Source organism: Ambystoma mexicanum, chromosome 1p (genome assembly GCF_040938575.1).
Source record: "Ambystoma mexicanum isolate Mex_15411 chromosome 1p, UKY_AmexF1_1, whole genome shotgun sequence".
NCBI classification, from domain to species: domain Eukaryota; kingdom Metazoa; phylum Chordata; class Amphibia; order Caudata; family Ambystomatidae; genus Ambystoma; species Ambystoma mexicanum.
Window position 1 is genome coordinate 218037400 of NC_090921.1, and position 22069 is coordinate 218059468.

The following is a 22069-nucleotide window of genomic DNA, read 5'->3' on the forward strand; positions in this document are numbered from 1 at the left end:
AAGAAACAAACTTCCTTGTGGGTTACCTTGACGCATATCATGTTGAGTATTGGGTCTCTGCTGGTTCTCCAAGTATGAGGAGCTGCAGTTCAAAGTGGGGTCTTGCAGAACCAATTTCTTTGTTCTTGCCAGATATTTTGGAGTGGCAATCACTGATTGCCACCTGCATCGTGTCCTGGCAGAACCTGGAGGTCGTCACCAGAGTGGTGATCCTTTCTTCAGGCCAGTAGAGCTGTCCAGCTCTCCAGTACTGATCAATCTGAGCACAGAACTTCAAACTAGCTGGACCCAAAACCCGACAACGGAAGTAACAAACCCCCCAGCCCCCGGACATTCTCAGTGGAACCAAGGTTCAAGTATGGGGGCCCCAGCAATTTCTGGAGCTTCTGCAGTGGTCTCTGTGCGAATCGGAGTACAGGGGTTGAGTAAGCATACCTATAACTAGCTCTCCCTTGTCTGACCATGAACAGTGGAGTTGTGGTCCAGTATCCTCCCCTGAGCATCCCCTAAAGTGGTTGGATTGGGAGAGGGTCTGCTAAGAACATTCTTCAAAAATTGTCTAACTTGGAAACACTTACAAACTGCCGGTTTCCTTCCCAATTCTTGTTTACTCTTAATAGGCTCTGTGCTCTCGGAGGATCTGACTCTTAGGCACGAGGCCCCATATTTTCTAACTAAGGAATTTTTAAACTTAAGTACCTTAGATTCTAAGGGCTTGCACGGGGTGGTTCTCCTTATTTTCTAGCTGATACTAACCTTGTTATTTTCCCTTGCTTAAATATTTTATAGTATTATGAATCTGCTTTAACTTTATTCCAAAAGTGAAGTACTAGTGTTCTTAGCAGAGCACACCAAAGTGAATGCCTTAGTAGTGAATGTTAGAGTATTACTTGCTTGGGTTTTTCAATGCTAAGAGTTATCCAAGACCTAAATAAATACCTATTTTTATATGTTCTGCCTAATTCGTAATAAGTATGTGTGCTTAATTGAAACCTTCATCACTCTCTCTCACTTCCCAGGTCACTACCCAGATACTTTGGCTAGGAATTAGTGCATTTCTCTATTCACCAGAACTGGGTGGTCTCACAATCTGTCTACAGGGCTCATTCTGAAAATCCATCCCAACTCTTAACAGCAGGTATGGCTAGTTTAGTAACGTTTAACAATTATGTTTGGTAGGAATACTGTGGGTTGACTAGGTGCATGCTTTTCTGGTAAAAGAACTGCATGTGGGTTGTGACAATGCCTATTATGGAGATTGTCAGCAGAAGTTGACGCGAGCTTAATTGAGTTTTGACAAGACACTTGAAACAACTGGTTTAGATTTGGACATGCTTACATGATAAACTATACATTATATTAAAGGACAAAAAGCGATTTCTTTTGCATAGATAATTTGGCTACAACATTATGTGATGAATCCAGCAGAGTCATCAAACCCCAGCCTAAAGTCTCCTCCTATGTGGCCAGGGTCAAGGCAGCCACACTTGATCCTACCCTGGGGTAATATCAGGATCACATAGGAGGAGGGACGGCTATCAGAAGTGGTGACTCTGCTCGGAGGGACGCAGTATTAATCTTCTTCTGAGGATGAGAGTCATATCATTCCCAGATACCTAATGGCATGTTATCAATCTACAAGTCCCTCCCATATAACTACTCAAAAGCCCAGTTATGGAAAATCATCCAGACAGAATAAGGTTGGTGCCTCAGGGGTTCAAGATTTAAATGTGAAATTGTTTGTCAATATTCTGCCTTAGTTAGAAGTCTTCACTCCAAGATTGAATTACAAAACATTCTTACATCCCCTCTCTCTGAGAACTCTCAGTACATAAAGCAGTCACTTCAGTACCCATAATGCTTATGGCACTGGGATGAGGAAGAACGGTTCAGAGGCAGTGAAGATTAAAAATGCTATTAACCAAAAGGTGCAGTCTCAATTGTTACAGACCAAGGAACCTGAGCAGGATATTTAAATCCCGAAATGAGTTACACCTGAAGGAAGGAGAGGAGGAAGGAGATGAGCAAGGAGCTGGAGATGTAGAAGTCAGTACGGAAGAAGTAGCTAAAGCAGAGGCTGTCCGAGGTGCAGGAACTGCCTCAGAGAAGAATCCCACTTAATGATGTTGCTAAGAGTGAAGGCGAGCAGCATTGCAGAGAACGTGCAGCGGGAAGCAGCGTGTGGCAAAGAATTTCAGTTGGTGTGGAGACGTACTCACAACTCAGCATACGGCATGTCAGTGAGCGAGAAGCCGCAGAAGATTACCAGAGCTATTACAGCTCCAGAGGTGAAACTCACAGGCCACCGAAGGTACGCAGAAGCTGGAGAGCGAGAGCAGACCAGACTGGCGCAGCAGCAACAGCGAAAGCAAGACGCAGTGGAAAGCCGGTGAGTTGGCCAGATGCTATTGAGGACCCCTGAGCGTTCCGAATAGGACAATTGGTGAAACCCAATAATACAATACCAAACAAGTAAAGAAAGTGCAGAAGTGGCAAGGATGTAGGTTTTCTCACATGAGTCTCCAATTGGGGAAAGCTTATAACCCACATTGCCAACAGCCAATAGACTGTGAAACCATACAGCAGCGACAAAGGGCACAACTTCCTTTTTTTGGGATATCTACTGGGGGAAACTTGTAACCCACAAAGCCAAGAGTCAAGAGGCTGCCAAGAAATATTTAAGAGACAATCTGAGAATAATCTTGCTATCTTGAGTTTCCAGTTTGGGGAAAAGGGCATCTACACTACCAAGAGTCAAGACTGTAAGAAAAGGCAATTATTCCTCAGTCCTCCTCCCAAGAGATATTGGTGTGTAGAATCTTGGAACCAATATGGCCATCAAGTTTAATTGTAGCTGTAGGTGTTTTCTTCCTGGCAGGAGAGTACACCAGAAAAGGGATTATAGTAGTTAGTCCTGGCAGGCGAGCATACCAGGAAAGAAGAAGATGCTTTGAAGAAGTAGGTTTGTGGCAAAAAGGTTGGTGGAAAGAACGTATTAACCTTATCATGTGTTTCACAAGCTGAGACATTGCCAAAAGTAGTTGTGCTATCCTGACAAAAGTATTTCATTTGAAGGTGTGATATGCTAATAATGGTTGGGCATTCTGAAGAGAAAAATGATTTTGGTTTATGAACTTGTGTTTTGAGAGAGAGAAATTTACCTGCCTAAGATGGATACTGTGGAAACAAACAGTTTTTTCGGATTTGTTAACAACATTTGTGAAAGAGACATTTACTTTAGATGGTGGAGGGTAGTAGTAGTTGGAAAATACTTTTTTTATGTTACATTGAACAGAACGTTGATGAATCAGAACTTTGCTGAAGGTGTTCCTGAATTGATCAAGGGGAAGGAGTCCAACCCTGGTCACAAGGAGTACTTTTCGAAACCTTTAAGTTTGAACTGGTATATTGTTTGTTGAGTTGAACGCAGCCAAATATTTTATTCTGTTGTATGTATTGGTGTGAGGGGCAGAGTCTTTTTGGTCACTAGGTCACTATTCTTTAGCTTTAGTTTGCTAGGTAAAGATAGTGTTAGGTTAGGGAAAGATGGTTGTCTATTTCACCCCTTTTCATTTAATAAATGACAAACCATGAGAAAAACGTTACCTTTGTGTTCGTCTCGCATTTGTGACTCCTCACAATTATCTTAAAACAGTTTCTTGTGGAGTACTGTAGTCGACTAAGTTGTTGAAATTAGTGAGTGCTGGTATCAGACCTCAATTTGGGTTATGGAGACCAATGTTGCTTCTCATTTGTCTCCCTAAGTGATTTGCTTTTGCGCGCATGTTATTTTCCTTGTGTACAATTGACTAGGCAAACCACTTTGTGCATTCCCCTGTGGAATAGCAACCCTGATCTCTGCTCTTTTCGTTCCATCACTTCCTCGTTTCCATTCCCGCCCTCTGCCCTCCCCCCTACCTGCCCATAGAGCCCTGATTGGTGCCTGAGTCACCCATGGGATCTCCAATTTTGAGTCGCTCCGAGGGCAGCAGGAGAAGGGCCAAGGGGAAAGGGTGGCTCCCTTACCTGTTTACCCTTTTCACCCATTTGATCCCAAGCCAGGCCTTAAAGCAGCCTGTAACAACACCAAATTAAGCATCAGCCATAGGCTTGCATAACCAAGTATGAGTCCTGGATATAGAATCTGCACTGAAAGGTGGTAGCTGGTTGCCTTGGAAACAAAGACTTTGTACTGTATACTTCTGCATCCATGAGCGCTGAGACCAGGCCTGCCTCACACCTTTCTTTAATGTAGTACATGCCTCTGCTGAACCATCTTCACTTAAACCTTACCTCAGAGTTGGACCCATTTGAAATCGAGTAAGCCCTGCTCTAACCATCTAACCAGTGTGCCGCCTCTGCACTTTAAAGCTTCTCTTTGTTAAGTATATCCTGATATTGTATTTAGCTGAATATTTGAAGTTAGCACTGCAATGCATACAGCTGATTTCTAACATCCATTTCCTAGCCAAACTCACTGGCCGCACAGCCTACTCCTAGCTCAGTACTTTCACGGAAGCCAACAACCTCCTGTTCAATCCGGGAAAAACAGAGATCACGATGTGCTGAAAGACAGCCCTCTTCCCACCAATGTATTGCATGTAGATGAATTGTGAGGGTAACCAATGTATTACATCTAGACAATTAACAGAGGATAGCCAATAAACTGCATTTCGTTGAACATTTGAGGGTAACCATTGTGTTTCATAAAGATGGATTTGGCAGGATAGCCAATGTATTGCATTTTAGCAGAATGTTTTAGGATAGGCAATTTATCACCAGTGGATGAATTCTGGAGGTTAACCAATGTCTTCACACCTAGATACATTCCAGCGTGTTGCCAAGATATCGAATCTAGGTTAATTTTAGACTGCAGCCACTATATCACAATAGGTGCTTTTATATAATGAATGTGAAAAACTTAGAGTGAGGGGTCAGAATTGAGAGACACAAAGTTGTAGTTTTCTCAATGTTTACAATATTTATGACAAGTTAAAAGGGGTGTGATAAACACCTATCTGTCCCTATCCTAACCAGAATGTTCCTACCTAGAAAACTAAACTAAAGAAAGATGACCTTGTTGTCCAAATATATCTGTCCCTCACACTAACATATACAACCAAAGTGCATGCAGTAATGAATCTGGTTTCAGTTCAACAAAACAGTGCAAAAGTTCAAACTTCTAATTCTCACAACGTACTCCTTGTGAACAGGATTTGGTTAACTTCCCCTGGATAGATTCAGGAAGACCTTTGAAAACGTTCTGGTTCAATAAAGTTCTATTTAGTTTAATGAACAATTTCTCTTTCACAAAACACTTCTTCAAAACCAAAGCAACTGTTTCTTCAAGGGGTGTACCGAATAGTGAAATTACTATTCAGCCGAATAGTTAGCCAAAGTATTTGGCCGAAGCCGAATAGTGAGCCGAATAGTGAGCCGAATAGTTCGTTTTCTAAATACATTTTCCAGCACATGAGAAATACTGCTTCGCAAGACAGTAGAGTGCATGTGAATGCACACATCATGGATGCACACATTCAGATGCCCTTTTCAACCCCATTTGATCATTTGCACAAATAAGCGGGCATTTCTACAAATTTCAATTTGCATCCTAAATTCACATTGATGCGCATGTAAATGTATAAAAACGGAAACGCATTCTCCTTAGTCTGTATGGACCCTTTTTGCCACTGTTATGTATTTTTTTAGTGTAAGAGTAGAGGTTTGAAATGCTTCTGTCAAACTCAGGGGTGGACTGGGAACCAAAAGAGGCCCTGGAAATAATTGTAAAAGTGGCCTGATATTACACATTTTCAGCAAGCCTAACCCTTTTCCTATGGGAAAATGTGGAAATACAATACAAAAGAGGCCCAGTGTGCCAAGGCCAATAGGCCTGTCTGCCCCTGGTGACACTGACATGTGCATCCCATCTCTCAAATAGGGCTAGAAGTGCAGCTAAGGGATCTTAAATGTGAAATGTAGCAGGTGTAGCAAGGCAAGCAAGCAGATGTAGCAGCAGGAAAGCAAGCAAGCAAGGGTGGCGAGGAAAGCTAGCAAGGGAGGAGGGGAAAGCTAGCCAGGGTGCCAAGGAAAGAGAAGCGGGGGTAGCAAGGAAAGCAAGCGTGGGTAGGGAATGAAGCGAGAGCAGGAACCAAGGGAAGGAAGCAAGGGTAGTGATAGGGGTGTAATCGGTGCAGGACTGGAGAAGGTGCATCAGTGTAAAGATACAGAGCTGCAGGAGTAGGGGTACGTGGATTTGATGGGTTCTGGAGTGGAAGAGGTGCCTCTGTGGCTCAGTAGCACAGTGGCAGGATTGATAAGGGTGTAATAGGTGCAGGACTGGGGAAGGTGCAGGATTGAGAGATGTGGGCATCCGTGGAAAGCTGCAGGGGAAGGGGTACGTAGATTGGATGGGTTCTGGAGTGGAAGAGGTGCTTTCGTGGCCGGGTAATGAAGGATACCCACGTGCATAACTATGCTGGAAAATGGGGAAAATACTGTGGCATAGCTGATGGGCAAAGAACATGCCAGAGACTACATAGTGACCCAGACTCTCGCCTGCAGAAGGGCCACCACCGTCACTTGCTCGCCCGAGTCCAGCATCGGACTTCGCTTGCCAAAGGACCAGTCCGGGGGCTTTTTCAAGTGGGGTCTTGGACCCTCGCTCTGTGCTCCCCCACTTGGGAGAAGGCAGAAAACCATGGCAATCCCCAGCCCTCCCTACATTGTAGCGATCAACTGTGCCTGTAGAAAACAAAAAGTGCGTACAAGCCCTGTATGCGACTCTATAAAGAATTCAACAACCTGTTTAAAAAAAAACGGTTACACTTACCTGATGCTGCCTCGACATCCGTCTTTCCTGGGGCATTATCTTCAGTCATCTTCTTCCGGTCTTGGCCTCGGTGCACTGTCCCAGTGCCTCAGGGTATATTTCCTTGTGCTGCTTGAAGTAGCCAGTAAGCCAGTAGCTTACTGGCTACTGCTGCTTTTCCACTCTCCTACTTTCTAGGATTGGTTATTGTCTCTCACACTGAGAGAAGATTGCTAATCATAGAAAGAGGACTTTAAAAAAAAATGTTTTAACTTCTTTTTTAACTTCGGCTTCAAGTACGTTTTCCAGGAACATCGGCCAAAGCCTAATAACTGTTTTTTAGCCGAAATTCGGCCGAAGTCTTACTTGAAGCCGAAGTTCAGTACACCCCTAGTTTCTTCCACAATCACAAATATTCTTCTGATTAAATACTTTTGCCAGGACAGCACCACAAATGTCTCTGTTTACCATGACCACCTTTCTTCAAAGCCACGGTTTCTCTACAGGTCCACTCGACTGCCAGGACTAACTACAACTTGTCCATTTCCTAGTTTACTCGCCTGCCAAAGAGAAAACTCCTATTATTATAAATTGACTCTCCTGATAGTGGCAATATGTATACCAAAGTTCTCCACTCCAATATCACAAGTGAAGAGGTTTGCACAATGTGTGTGTGTCTTTGTAGTGTCTTGACTGTTGGTAGTGTGGGTTACAGATGTCCTCAAACTGGTATCTCATTGAAGGAGAATTGTGCCTGTTTTGCCCTTTTATTCTATTTGTTTGGCATTCAGAATTGTCTTTTATTGTTAATTGTTATGTTCCTGGGTTACCTTTCTCTTTAGGCCAACTCACCGGCTTCCTTCAGCATCTGTGCATCATTCTCGGATGTGCGTTACACCCTCTGCAGTCCGGAAATATCTCTGACAGCCCTCCTGTGACTGACGCTCTACAGCAGGGGTCTGCAACATTTACCTTAGCTAGAGCTACTTGTAGTGGAGGCCAACAATGGAGAGCTACTACTGGGCGATATCGGGGTGGGGATATTTATAAACCTCGGAATTTTTACCAATATTTTTTTGGCTCGATTATTTCCCCTCTATAAACAGATGGAATAACATATGCCCTCACGAATATATTAAGAACTTCAAAAACCTCTTTGTTGCATTATTATTTATTAGTAGCTGTCTCAAAAAGACAGATATTTGTTGGGCTACCACACAAATATCCTGTCATTTTTTTTCCCCTTCCTTTGCGTTTTATGCAGGCTTTCTACATCCTAGGCTCACTATTGTTTTCCAAATGTGCATTTCACACTTCCATAAAAAAAACAAAAGTAATTTCCAAATTGAAAAATGCTGCTTGCATTCACGAGTTTTCTTTGAAATGTTTTTTTTGTCAGACACCACACATACTCCATTATTTGCCGGTAAGATAGCTCAGCGGGTTGAGCGCTCGCTGCTGCTATCTGAGCGTGATCTGTAGGTCGCAGGTTTGAATCCCGGCAAGGCCAACTCAGCCTTTCATCCTTCCGAGGTCGATAAATGAGTACCAATTTCGGTTGGGTGATATTGCATGTAAATATGTGCCCTGTAAAGCGCTTTGCTTTAAGGCGCTATATAAATAACACATCATTATCATTATTTGTGTGTTTCAGCACAAGTTATATTTATAAAGATGTTATATGCTTGTCAAACTGGTTAATCACAAATAAATGCTTCTGTTATGCTGACAGCAGTTTTTAGGAAATTAAACTGTGGGTTCATGGGTGCCAACTTTTGATTTTCTCTACAGGGGCCGAAATATCCCCAGCTCAGCCCTGAATATAAGCAAGCAACCAGCCCAACCCATACCCTGGCCAAACACATTTTATAGCACTTTTTTTTAAAAGGCATTGCAAAAAGTCATGATTAACAACCTGGAGTTTTGAATATATAACATCTCAGTATCGGTCTGTCAACCTGCTGAGCTACCCTGGTAGGCTTCTACTGTACAGCGTGTCTATGGATTGCTTAATGTACTAAAAGTGGGTGTACCTGTGTCATGGAAGTGATTTAAAGTGGAAATGTACAGTGTGGAATTTGGAAAGAAGCCACATGAAAGAAATTGCACCATTTTTTAAATATTATTTTGAACATTTCCAGGCGAGCAGCAGTGCTACTGTGATATTTTCATTGCGTGGTCACAATGATCCTGCCCCAGCCCCTCCAACATCTCTGGAAAACAAGAGCAGCGTGTCGTGGGGGTGCACAAGGCCAACCGTGGTACTACAGGCGGCCTGCAGAAGCAGAACATGATACTGACATCTGTCAGTGGATTTACAAGCAGCTCCAAGTGGCACAGCAGCCAAGCTCTCTGCCTGCAATTGGGATGACCAGGGTTCGGATCCTGAACACGGAAAATGCACCATTAAATAATATAAGTTAGGAAAATGTTCATTTTTCGGTATTTTCAGTGCGGGCGACTGAAAAGGCTCAGGCGAGCTACTAGTCGCCCGTGATCGACTGTTTGGCGACCTCTGCTCTACAAGCTCAGTCGTGTCTCTGCATCCTCCGGTATACCTGAGCGACTCTCATCAGTTCAGAAGCACGAGTCCTGAACAGCTGGGCTTCTCTCCCTGCTGCCTTTCACGCCTCTGCTTCCTGCTGCGTGTACTGTGCAAAACCGCACGCCTTCCCGTCCTGCGCCGGTTTCTGCTTGCGCTCTCACATTTACTTCAGCTCCAACCGCTCCTCAATGCTTCTGCCTATGCTACTCCTTCCTCCACTTGTGGATGCTTTCCACATTTAAATGTCCTGCTTAGATGAATTGAATTGAAACAACTAGACTGCAGTCTTCTTAGTAGCAATATTGATCATCATCAACTCTTTCGTAATAAGAGGAACACAGTCTCTCCCAAGGGAGTCACCTTTTTACGCTGACAGCCATATCCTACCATGTAATCCTCCCTCCTGATGCCATCCCCAGGGCTAGGGTCAGGTAGCAGCTGTCTTTCCCTGGCCACATAGGAAGAGATTTTAGGCTGGGGTTCAGTGAGGACTCTGCAGGATTCATCCCATTAGCCACGCCCTGAATTCGCCCCCTTCTAAATTCAGCTGCTTCTATGCAGCCAAGAAACCAACCAGGTACGCATGTATGTATCAAAATTCATGCTCATCGGAATTAGCTGAAGGCACTGCCTTCCCCCCACACGCATCTACTATCAAACGATACTCTAAGACACATTGCACAACACCTCTGCCATAAGAATGCAGCTATCCCCCCCAAGAGAAAATTTTGTCTAACTGTACACATAGTGTCTCTCTTGCTCTCACACTCTCTCCAGACTACCACTCAGCACCCATTCATTACATTCACTATTCTAAGACACAATGCACAACTCACCTGACATAAGAATGCAGCTATCCGCAATGGTGGAAATGTGATGTAGCTGCACACGTAACGGCTTCTCTGCCATGAGAATGCAGTTCGCCCCATGATGAATTTGGTCTCGCTGCACACATAATGACTCTCCTGCTCTTGCATACTCTCCAGGCTACCTCTAAGCACCCATCCACCACATTCATCACATACACCACACATTGCGCAAGACATTCCACAACACCTTTGCCATAAGAATGCAGCTACCCCCACAATAATATTTAGCGTAGCTGCACACATAATGACTTTGCATACTCTCCAGACTACCTCTCAACACCTATCCACTACAAGCACCACCCCAAGACATATTGCACAATACCTCTGCCATAGGAATTCAGCTATCCCCTCGATATAATTTGGTCTAGCTGCACACAAATCTCTCCTGCTCTCAGACTCTCTCCAGACTTCCTCTTAGCACCCATTCACTTTCCCAACTCAACATGGGTGACTAGCAGGACTTGGCCATCTCTACCTACTGTGACGGCACTAGATGTTGTCACTTCTCCCCGATGGGGAACCCTTTCTCATGAGGCCGGGGAGGAGAGGTCACTACCCAATAGTCCCCCTGGGGGTTGTATAATACAGGAGGATATCAAGGGTGTAGGGGGAACTCCCACTCTGGGAATAAGGACGATCATCTAGGGTACATCCCCTATGAGAACATCACACCCCCACATACTGTAGGAACTCCTTCCTCTGCTAACTCTTTGTAGGCATTATACCTATGTACTGATATAAGGCAGAGTACCTCAAATTCATGAAAATATTGAGCCAAAGAAGAACAGGTAACTAGGTAATCGAAGTACTTGGACGAGTTGACCCAGCTGAGCAATGAAGATGAAACCTGTGAAAGAGACAAAGTACTTATACAATGGGCCCAGACACTACTGACAACATTGTATTAAAATCGACAATGGACTAAACACTTGGTCTTAAGCAGCCGCAGAAGACTGCAGGTGTGCTGCGCACAGAACATGGGAGATACAAATCTGCGTCAGTAATCTGTAGAGAGAGAGCTCCAAGGACACTTGCAGTCTGCCGTGTCTGATGATTGGAAGGTCTGCAGGAGCAGACCGGTGCCCAGAAGAGTGGAGAGAAGGCCGCAACACAGACGGCAGCCGTGAAAGCAAGGGAAAGCAAGAAGCCATAGAAGCTGAAGCGAACGCAGTAATCCCAGGAAGCCCCAGAGGCATGCCGAAAAAATGGACACAAGAGTGGCATGGGAGACCCGTAGGGACGCGGGAGGCTTATCAAGAGGGCAGATGCAGGTGTCCCTATGCTCTTTTACAACCCTAACACTGTGGTGGCACAACAAGGGCAGAAAGCCTACAAACCTTCTAATTGCAGTGGTGGAATGAAGCCCACTGACCACCATGGAAAATTTGAGGACCCTAAGCACCATAAAGAGAACTTGGGATGGGAGAGTCCCTCACAACATTGGCGTGGACAAACCCACTGAGAGCCAAAGGAGGGTCAGGGACCCTAAACAAGATACTACTCTTCTTCATTAGGGCCGTACTTGGCAGAGGAGTGAAGCAAGTGAGCCGGTTCAAAGAAGAAGAGAAGTTAGGGTCTGGGACACAAAGAAAGAAAGTAATACAAGTCATCTTCCTCGTGGCAGTACTTGGCAGGGAAGTAAACCAAGTGGGCCAGATCAAAGAAGAAGAAAAGCCATGGTCGTGGACATTCCTAACACTCAGAATTGGGTGTTGTAAGTGTGAAGCCTGATGAAAAGAAGACCTGAGGAAGGGAGTAATTCTCCCTGATTGTAAGGGACTGATAACAAGATACCAGGAGAAGGGAGTCATTCTCCTGGTAATCCCGACTGCCAGTAAGGTCTAAAACGGCATGGGGAAGGGAGCCATTCCCGTAAGGAGGCATTCCCCTGGCCAATCCAAAGAAAGTATTGTTTGGAACTTTACTTTCAGGGGAAGCTAACGATTCCCCCCGACAACGTGTGAGCCGGTATATTTGGAACTTTGCTATTAGTGGGTAGGAGCCATTCCCCCTGACAACATGTGAGACACAAGACTTTGGGAACTGTTTTAACAAACCACTAACCATAACCCAGGAGAAGGGCAGCCATTTTCCTGGGGCTGGAACAGCACCGCCTTATTCTTCAGCATCTATTGTAATGGATAGAAGTAAGGATTTCTTGAAACAGGGCGGTGGACACTTGAGTTTACAGACATCCTGACAGACACATTACCTTTAGTTGAGGCAGGGAAACCCCTCTTAGTAAGAGGGACAGATAGGTTTTCTCTTGCCATCTTGATTAATAAAGGTCTTTAGCCCCAACATGCCACCTTTGGGTCAGCCTCTTCCTTCTGCACCAAGCACTACCTTAGTTTGGGTTAAAAAGCACGCACAGATTCTGAACTTCTTTGACAACTTTTTCATACCTGTCTGCCTATGGCATTCAACCTATAGCACGTTGGGGCCATACCAATGGTAAAAGGTGCTATACAAATGACAATTACGTTACACATTACATTACAAACCCTGAACTGGGAAGACAGAAAAAATCAGTGGCATTTGATAAATATTACCATTACAACAAAACACCCCCTCCTTGATTTTATTTTTTTTCTTCTTTTCCAGAAGACTCTTATCTGACCAACAAAAGATACCCATGCAAATCAACAAAATATTCACATGTATAGAGTCACATGAACACAGATGCATTCTTCCACATATATGGTAGCCACACACAAATAGACTCAAATGCAACAGCACTCGCAGAAACCGAATATAAACACAACCACACACACTCCACCTTCCTTGAAAACATAAATAAATATTATATGCCATCCTTACTCATTTCTCCATCACGAGATCCCAGACAGACTCCTGCGCAGTTCCCTCTGCTGCCATGAACTTAAATATGCAGACTACTTCCCAAGAAAGTGCATCTATGGAGCAAAATAAAAGCAAAGACCCCTCTGCTGCTTTTGCTCAGCATTTTCCTATTGCATAGCCAAGCCAAGTGCAAGCCCCATACCCACATTCACTAGGAAGACCCGAACCACACATCTTGTTGTGTCTGGCAGAGGCGGCCTGTCAAATCAAGGTGGTCTACCGTCTACATGTGAGCCAGGTCAATGGAAGGGGGTGAGTGACAAGGAATTAGTGAATAAGGATTGTGAGCAAGTGAAGGGGGTGTGAGCGAGGTAAGCAAAGGGGATTGAGTCAAGGGATGGCAAAAAAAGGGGAATCGAAGTGTGAATTGTAATCATAAGAACGGCAGTCAATGGGCTTTGGGAATATGGTGCAAAGGAAGGATACATGAGACTGAAGGGAAAGGGAAAAAGTGTAAATGAGACAGAAGTACAACTCTGGAAAGGTAAATCATTACATTGACTGTTGCTGAGATCTGTGTGTAACCTGCATGCACTGCACCCGTGTGACTGGCTCAGCCCTTTGTTCGATGAAGTGATGCACACTTGCTTTATGAACATATATATGAATTAAGACTTTTTTTGTATTTTGTCAGATGGCTGGGACTTGGTGCTTTGGAAGCCAGGTGTATTAAACAATGTACTAGTTAACTCCAACATAACAACTTTGCAGAAAGCATTTTGTTTGCTTCTAATATTGAAGATGGAGTGGGAGAAGGAGAAGATGAAGTCTCCTCTGCTGACTAAATTTCAAACTGTGGAAACAGGAAGTTAGTGCTTAAATCGCCTTCTTCCACAATTGACATCTTATGTGATCCTGAGCAAATCACGTTGTATTACTGTGCCTGGTTTCCTTAACTGTCTGTAAGGAACGTCTCACTCATACGAGTTTATAATCAATAGTGTTAATCTATAAATAAATGTCAACCTTTCATATTATGTGTACTGGTGGGAAGGCAGTATGCCAAGTGAGGTTCATATGTTGTGAGGGCTAGACAGGGTGTCAGATCTGTCTTTGTTTTGTGGGGAAGCAGGAAGCCAGGTAGGGGCCTTATGCCATGCCAACGTGAGGTTGGTTCTCGGAGCAAAGCCAGACTCCCTGTCTCTGCTCTACCAATGAATTCATTAGGTTCTCCATCTCTTTACATTGATCTAAAACTAAACATGGGATGGGACCTATCCCAATGGGGGGCGATGTAGCCCGCTGTTAAATTGACATCTGGGCCAAAAAGAAACCTGTGCTCCAATCCCAGCTTTCCCATTTCACCGAATTATCTTATCCTGGTGAAATCATTTATTGGTATTGGAAATCGATATTGATTCACAATCCCCAAAGAGTCAAATTGAAAGCCAAAGAGCACAATTAGGTAAACTCGGTCTAAATGGTTGCAAACTATTTGTTATGTAAGACAACAATTAGGAGATATAACAACTTTCTGTGAGAAACCAGAGAGCGTCCTCACATTCATTCCCCTTGTGCCCTCTTCTCAGGTGGCCAGGGAAAAGTCATCACTCTTGGATCCGGACCATGGGGGAAGAGAAGCGAGAGACGATCACCTGGGTGGAGGGTCCTTGGGGATTGGAGATACGAGGTCCTCAGGTGAGAAGCAGTATTCCGCGTTTCCATTCCAGGAGGAACCCTCTATCCTGGAAGAATGTGTGTGTTATTGTTATCACTACCCCACTGACCAAGGAAATACCAGGAATCCCTACCAATCTCGAAGTACCAGGAAGAGGGCAAAGAAGGGAAGGCATAAGGGCAAGAAATGGTACCCCCTTTTCCTACTGAAGTCCAACCTAACTCTTCCCCGACCTTTATGGGTTACTATAAAGCACTTCCCCATATTTGACATCTAGATCTCTAAGACGTGGAAGGGGCAACTAGGAGTAATGAACAGCACACCTTCATTTCACCACTTTAGTACTGGGATGAGGAAGATGCCTGCAGAGTACTGTAAGGGTAAGGCATCACTTTAACTATGGTCAAGCAAGTCAAATTAGGCATTCACACCTCCAGCTTATCAAGGGGCTAAAGGTGTATAATGAGAGACTGGTGGAGCAGAAAAGACAGCAACAGGCAGACCTGTGTAGGAGAGACCATGGGAAACTTTCTGTGAGGAGGCAGCCGTGGTGGGACCTGAAGAGGAGCAAGGACTCTGGCTGAGAGCCAAGATGAGTGGGAGCCTCTGCAGCGGAGATTGAGCAGCTGGGGCTGCAAACAACCAAGAGAGATGGGACACTGTCCGCGTCGACCCAGAATCAACAAAGCTGCCCGAGTATGCAGATTTCTTACCAGGGTGCGAGCAGGGCTTGGAGTTCAGAACCTCAACCTGGGAAGCGAAAGGAAGAAGCAAGAGCCGCCGGAGCCAGATGCCAAAGACCAGTGAGTGTTGGGGAAAGCCACTCAGATGTCAGCGCTCTCTGGGCTGGCTGAGCATGAATAATGAAGCACCGTATGAATGAAAGGTTCAAACGAAGATGAGATATATATTATATTTATATAAAACCGAACTGAATGGAAGTTTAAACAGCGCTAAGCTATACATATTGAATACTGAACTGAAGCGAAATTAAAACAGCACTAAACTACGCATATTGAATATCGAATTGAAGAAAGTTTAAAACAGTGCTAAAATACGCATATTGCATACCGAGTCGACTGAAAACCTCAAATTAAACCATGTTGAATACTGAGCTGAAATACAACTTTACAGGCAAATCAAATAACTAGTGAAAGCTCAAAAGGAAAATACCCAAATAAAAGCAAACGATAGGGAAAAGAGCAAGTGTAAAGGAGTGCAATCAAAGGTGGGGCCTGAACAAGGCCACCATAAAGTGAAACGGATGCAGTGTGGCAAAGCCAAAGACTGACAAGAGGTGTGTAATACATTATTGCAAAGTCAGGAGGCTAACTAGGAAAAGCCAGAAGAGTATAAAAATGCACACAAAGTCAAGGGGCCCACAAAGAGGAAATACATGAACAGAAATGTGTACACAGGAGCAAATGCAGATGAACCTGCGTGGGATAAAGAACCTAGGGATCCTGGTTGTGCGACCTGTTATGGGTGAGCTGTGTTGTCTGACAACTGTTTCTAGTCCCGTTAGCCCTATATTGTGAAAGACAAAGACACTTTGAACCCAACCATGGAGAAGCACTGAAAGTGAGCTAGTGACGCAAACCAGAAGGAGGTCAGGTTGACCCACAGTTAAGTTGAACTTTGAAAGAATCAAACACACATGGGTTGCTGCGCTGAAGTCTTGGGGAAGGGAACCCTGAGACTTGATGAACTACAAACACTGTCTTGACGACAGGGCCTCAAGAACTCTTTTGTTTGAACTGTGTAAATATTAAACCTTTTTGTGGAACTTTCTTGAACTTGGGGAAGGGTAGCTGAAAAGGAAGGTCAGAGCTGGAAGACACTCAGAACTTTGTATTGATCACCATTTCTTTTATTATTAACATCCGTACACATTGTTTAGCTATAGTTGTGAGGGCAAGTATAGGTTTTCGACACAGACAGACTTTTAAGTTGAACTCCCTGACTCAGACTTTCCTTATTTTCGCTTAGGTGGGGGAACCCCACCTTAGCACAGGGCAAGTTAGGCCTTCAACTATCCTGACATTCAATTTAATAAACCATTTTATTTTGTACATTAAGTCTGTTGTATGTGTCTTGCTTCATGATGCCTTCACATTGTTTTAGTACATTTGTGTAAGAGTTAAGGGTGTTAAAAGTGGATGCTTTTTACTGTCAACTTCTAAACTGGTCACTAGTACACGTTATTAAAGCATTGTATGGACCGTTAGGTGGTTAATGTTGGCTAGAGTAGGGAAAATAAGAAATGTGAACGTTAAAAAGCACTAATGCACTTTACTCAACTTCAATAGGCCTGACAGTGATTAGGGCAGTTTTAAAATGTTTTTTAGTGTTTAGTGTTGTAAGGAATGTAGGATTCTCAAGATGAGATGCGCGAGGCAACCAAATATGAATGAATGGATTCCTTCTCTTTTATGTGATGATGTATAAAGCAAAGAATGTATAAAGGTTTGCAATAAACTGAGGTACAATATTTTTTTTCAGAAGAATTTAAAAAAGAAATCCTTTTACTGCCTTGGGTAAGTTGGGGAGATTCCCTGGGGCCTGGGTCTCTAAGAAACTACAAGCCTAGCAGAAAGATAAGTTGCATAAAGGGAAAGTAATGTCAATAATGTCTACTATACCTACTTGTGAAAGTGAAGGTGGGGGAGAGGCTGGTATTGAGTTTAGCTGTTCTGGAAGTTGGGGCCGTTGCATTGTGGGCTTGGGCCACTGCACCATGGGCCAGAAATCTGGCCTTGCACTCCAGGCCAAAAGTTGCCCGTGCTCCCCTGGGGTAATGCGATATGGATGAGGTTTGGTAGGGAAGCTTACCGGGGCTTCCCAGGGAGCTTGGCCATTCAAGCCCTATGGAGAGTGGGTATGGGATGTTGAGGGAGGAGACACATTATGATGTTCTTTGGCCAGTAGCTGTGTAGCAAATAGTATGTAGGTGAAATGCAGGATACCGGGTCTGGCCCTTGGCCATATCAGGCCAGAAAAGGCACAAACAGTCGAAGTTCTTCTCTTCATCCGTCCTTTACTGAGGACGCCTAAGGAGGACTAGTGAAATAGGTGTTGGACGGAGGAGCTAAGTGGCTGGGACTGGTCACGTGTCCAGCAGCCCCCTCAATACTGCCTGCATGGAGCCGGCCTGGAGTCCTTATGTAGCAGTATAGAAGGCATGACACTGGGAGTGGGAAGAGCAGCTGAGTGGCAGGGCCTGGTCACAAGACCAGCAGCCCCCTCATTGCTGTTTGACTGGAACTGACCTAGAGTACTTATGTCGATGACTGAAAGGCAGGAAAGAGGTGGTGGCCACAGCAGCTGAGTAGCAGGGCCTGGTCACTTGACTAGCAGCCTTCTCAATGCTGTCTGCCTGGAGCTGGCCTGGATTACTTATGTAATGGCCTGGGAGGTGTGAAATTGGTGGTGGGTGGAGCAGCTGCGTAGCAGGGCCTGGCCTTTTGACCAACACCCTCTCAAGGCTGTCTGTCTGGAGCTGACCTCGAGCCCTTGTGTAGTCGCCTGGAAGACGGAAAACTGATGGTGGGCAGAACAGCTAAGTGCCAAGACTTGATCACGTGACCAGCAACCTCCTCAATGATCTCTGCCTGGAGCTGGCCTGGAGTCATTGTCTAGCCACCTGCAAGGTGGCAAAACTGCAGAGCACCACCCCACGGAGAAGAGTTATCTTGACAACTTTTAGTTTAATTAAGACATTATTTGTTTATATTGGCCACACCTGTGCATATTTGTTAATAAAACCCTTTATTAACTCGATACGCTTTTCCGGCTCATTTGCCAATCAATGTCCACGGTGTGACACACAGCAGCAGGTGCTATATGCTAGAGCTGGCAAAGGCAAACGGGAAGCACAGACTGCATTCCATGGAAAGAAGGTAAAGCTGGGAACTTTTCATAGCAACAACACAGATGCCGGAAACCTTCTTAAAGAGGTTCACAGAGAGGCAACTGGACAACCCAGAGAGCAGAATCCTGATTAAAAGGCAAATACATCATTAGGGGAAGATATTATGAAGACAAAAGAGGGACACAACATGTGATCAGCAATAGCACCTACCTCAGCTTAAATAGGGCCAACCACATTACCTAAAAGTATATTTAAAAGTTGCCCATGGTAGTAGAGAGGACACACAGCCAGGGAAACGTCTTGAGGGGTGTACTTCCAATGTGTGAGAGGTATTCCAAACCCAAGCAGGTGTGCCACACAAGCTGGAACTGCTGGTGCCCTCTATCTATGTGAAGCAGAAGAATACATGTAGCTAGGCTGATTGGATTCAAATTGGGTGGGAAGAGATACCCTACCTGAGTAGGGTTTGTTTCAAGCTTGGGTCCAGGGATCAATCAGAAGTATGACGATTAGGAGGAAACGAAGGGGAAGGCTCTGAGTTTGAGAAATCAGAGGGGCTATAGAGTCCTGGATGAAACCATTGGTATAGAGGCTGCCAAGAGGCTCAGTAACCTTGAGGTTGTCAGAAAATCGCTGCATCCAGATTCAGAGGGAAGGAGCACCACAGAAAGGGGTTTGTCCATGCCTTGTGTCAGCATGCTAGACAATGACCACAACTTGAGTACGAGTTGGCCAAGCCACACAGATGCACATAGGTAGAAATGCACACATGATAAAATCTATCATTTCTCAGTGGCCTGCACAGCTGTGGAGATGCGCAGTGCCATGGGCATAGGCAGACCCACAGATCATACACAGCACACATATTTCGGGAGCGCACATCACAGAGGCTCTGCTTTGGTGTAATGCTGCACTATGTGCACAGTGATTTACAGGTAAAGGATATATCTACTTACCTAGGATGCTGGTCCTGGGGAGCACGTGGAGGGCGTGGACCAATACTGGTAACACCTGGTCAGTCAGCTCTCTGTGAGGAACACACAAATAAGTAGAATAGGTGAATATAAGGCAGGTGGGAAGACACTGTAAGAGGACCACTGCCATGGCCAGCAGTGTTGCCATGACCACACATTATAAGCGACTTTGGGCCTGTTTTAGCACAAAGTAACTTCTAATATTTAAAGGTAGCTTGGTGTGATTTTTGTTTGCTTATGTCAACCAATGTGCATCTGTAATTGGGCTTCTTCATCCTGCATCCTGCAACTAAGCCCGTTGCCCATGTCCTGGCCACACAGAGCATCCTATGAGAGCAGAATCTTAACAACCTGCAATTACTTATTTATTTTGTCATCAGCACACAATTCTTATGCATATGTTTAGGGATTTGTCACTTTTGGGACCTTCGAAACTAAAACACCCCTCACAGCTTGTTTCCTAGCCAATAGGGTGTCCACTTACGATGTTTAAAGTGACACAATAAAGATCCCATTTAAACGTTAGTCAGGATCACGATCACCCTCATTCTAAAATGGGTACTGAATTAAAGGCATATTGCTTTTACGCTGCATCTATAATCTTGTATTCTTGCACCGTGTCTAACGAGATGTAGTCAATGCGGAAGTAGGTTTGGTATGGCAGTGAGTAAAAGGTATATGCTTTTGTGGTTGGGTGCGCTGCCCGCCATGTGCCTAACAGGTATGCCTCGCACAGGAAGTCCGACAGGCTGTCCCTGTTGGGGACTTGCAGTGGAAGTGCTGCTCCCCTTTTTTAGCTCCAGTCTACATGGGATCTACAATCATGTTGAGGTCGCCCCTGCAGATTACTACTCCTTCTCGCCATGCTCCTAAGAACTCTAACACCGTTTTACAAAACACGAGCCGATGCTCGTTGGGTGCATAAATGGAGCAAAGGGGTCGCAGTTGTTTGCCCTATTGTCCTTTTTAACGCCAAATACCTCCTGTCTGGGTGCTTGTGTGTGTGTCACCATGAGTCCTAGTGAAGCCTGGTATAATATGCCTACCTCAGCCTTTTTGTGGGGCCCGAACCGCAGATAGCTCCCCCAATGTGTTTCCCCCTTGGTGCATACTCCCCTCCTTTCTTGTATTTTGTTTCTTGTACAAACAGAACATCTAGTCCTGACAATTTAAATTCCCTAAGGAGCATAGTACGCTTTTTCAGCGAGTTTAGGCCCTTCACTTTCAGCGTGCCAACGCTCACTGTACCGTTAGCCTGCATTATTCCCACAAGAACTTGGCAGAAGCAAGAAAACAGGCCTGTCAATTAGAAAGATCCACTCTACTCCAACCCAAACCCAGAATACAAAACAGCAAACCCGTGATCAGATTTGTAACCAGATATAACAAGGACAGCTATGTACTTCAAAAAATTTTGACTAAGCACTGGGGATTACTCCGCTTGGACGAACATATCAAGCCGCAACTGGAAACATATCCCAGTATGTCCTACAGAAGAGCACCAACTCTAAGAACGTTACTGAGCCCCTCTTTCCTGTCAGACAAAAATATTACAGCACAAGATTGGCTCAGTAAACGTACACCAATGGGTTTCACGAAATGCGGGACTTGTGCCATGTGTAAGTATGCGACCCAGACCAAATGTGTAAAGTTCTCAGGCTGCCCAATCTTCAATATCAATGAGCACATCAACTGCAAAAGCAAATATGTGATATATGCAATAATCTGTGTGTGTAACAAGATATATATAGGCAGCACTATCCGGGAGACACGTTTCAGGATAAGAGAGCACGTCAATAGCATACATTCACAAGATCCGAAACTGCCACTGGCAAACCACTGGCAAAAGTATCACCAAATGGACAAAAAGAGTGACATCAGGTTCATCGGACTCAAGATGGTACGATTGGGACCAAGAGGAGGAGACAGAATTCAGAAACTAAGACAAGAAGAAGCACGGCTAATTTGTCATTTCAGATGTGTTAAAAATGGCCTGAACAAAGACCACGATCTAAATGTCTTCTTGTAAATTACTTCTTCTACTCTCACCTATACACATATTCTTTCCAACTTGAGGGCACTCTTTGCCCAACTCAGCTCCTTGACACACAGCCAGAGTAATATAACGGCTCTCAACTTATAGCAACAATTTCGCTCATGCGCCTCCCAACGCTAATCCCCCCCCCCCCTCCGGGCAACCGTCTAGACAATTGTTATGGGCCTTTGGCCCTACAACGCATCTCCCATATCTCACCATTCCGAACACTACAGTATTAACAGTGATCCACTGAGCATGCGCAGACACCACAAAACAAACGCATGCACAGTGCCATTAGCTAGAACACTATACCACAGAGCATGCGCACCCGTCACATCACGTGATCCAGCTAGCTCACAAGCGCCATATAATGGCGGCCCCCAGAGAGGTGGAGGAGAGTAGCAGATCACTGCCCAGGGACGCAGACACAATACAAAGGTAAGACTCCCCGCCTACCCTCATGGATAGCAGACCTCCCAAC

At 44.7% G+C, this 22069-nt stretch overlaps 1 protein-coding gene across 1 annotated transcript in view; it reads right to left on the reverse strand.

Annotated features, from left to right (window-relative positions):
- The window catches only part of LOC138568003 (NXPE family member 3-like), a 540599-nt gene that overhangs the window by 243528 nt on the left and 275002 nt on the right, over nucleotides 1–22069 (reverse strand). Inside the window, exon 3 of the mRNA XM_069646413.1 lies at nucleotides 19533–19603. Within this exon, the coding sequence (XP_069502514.1) occupies nucleotides 19533–19603 (71 nt within the window). The remainder of the gene's footprint in view (nucleotides 1–19532; nucleotides 19604–22069) is intronic.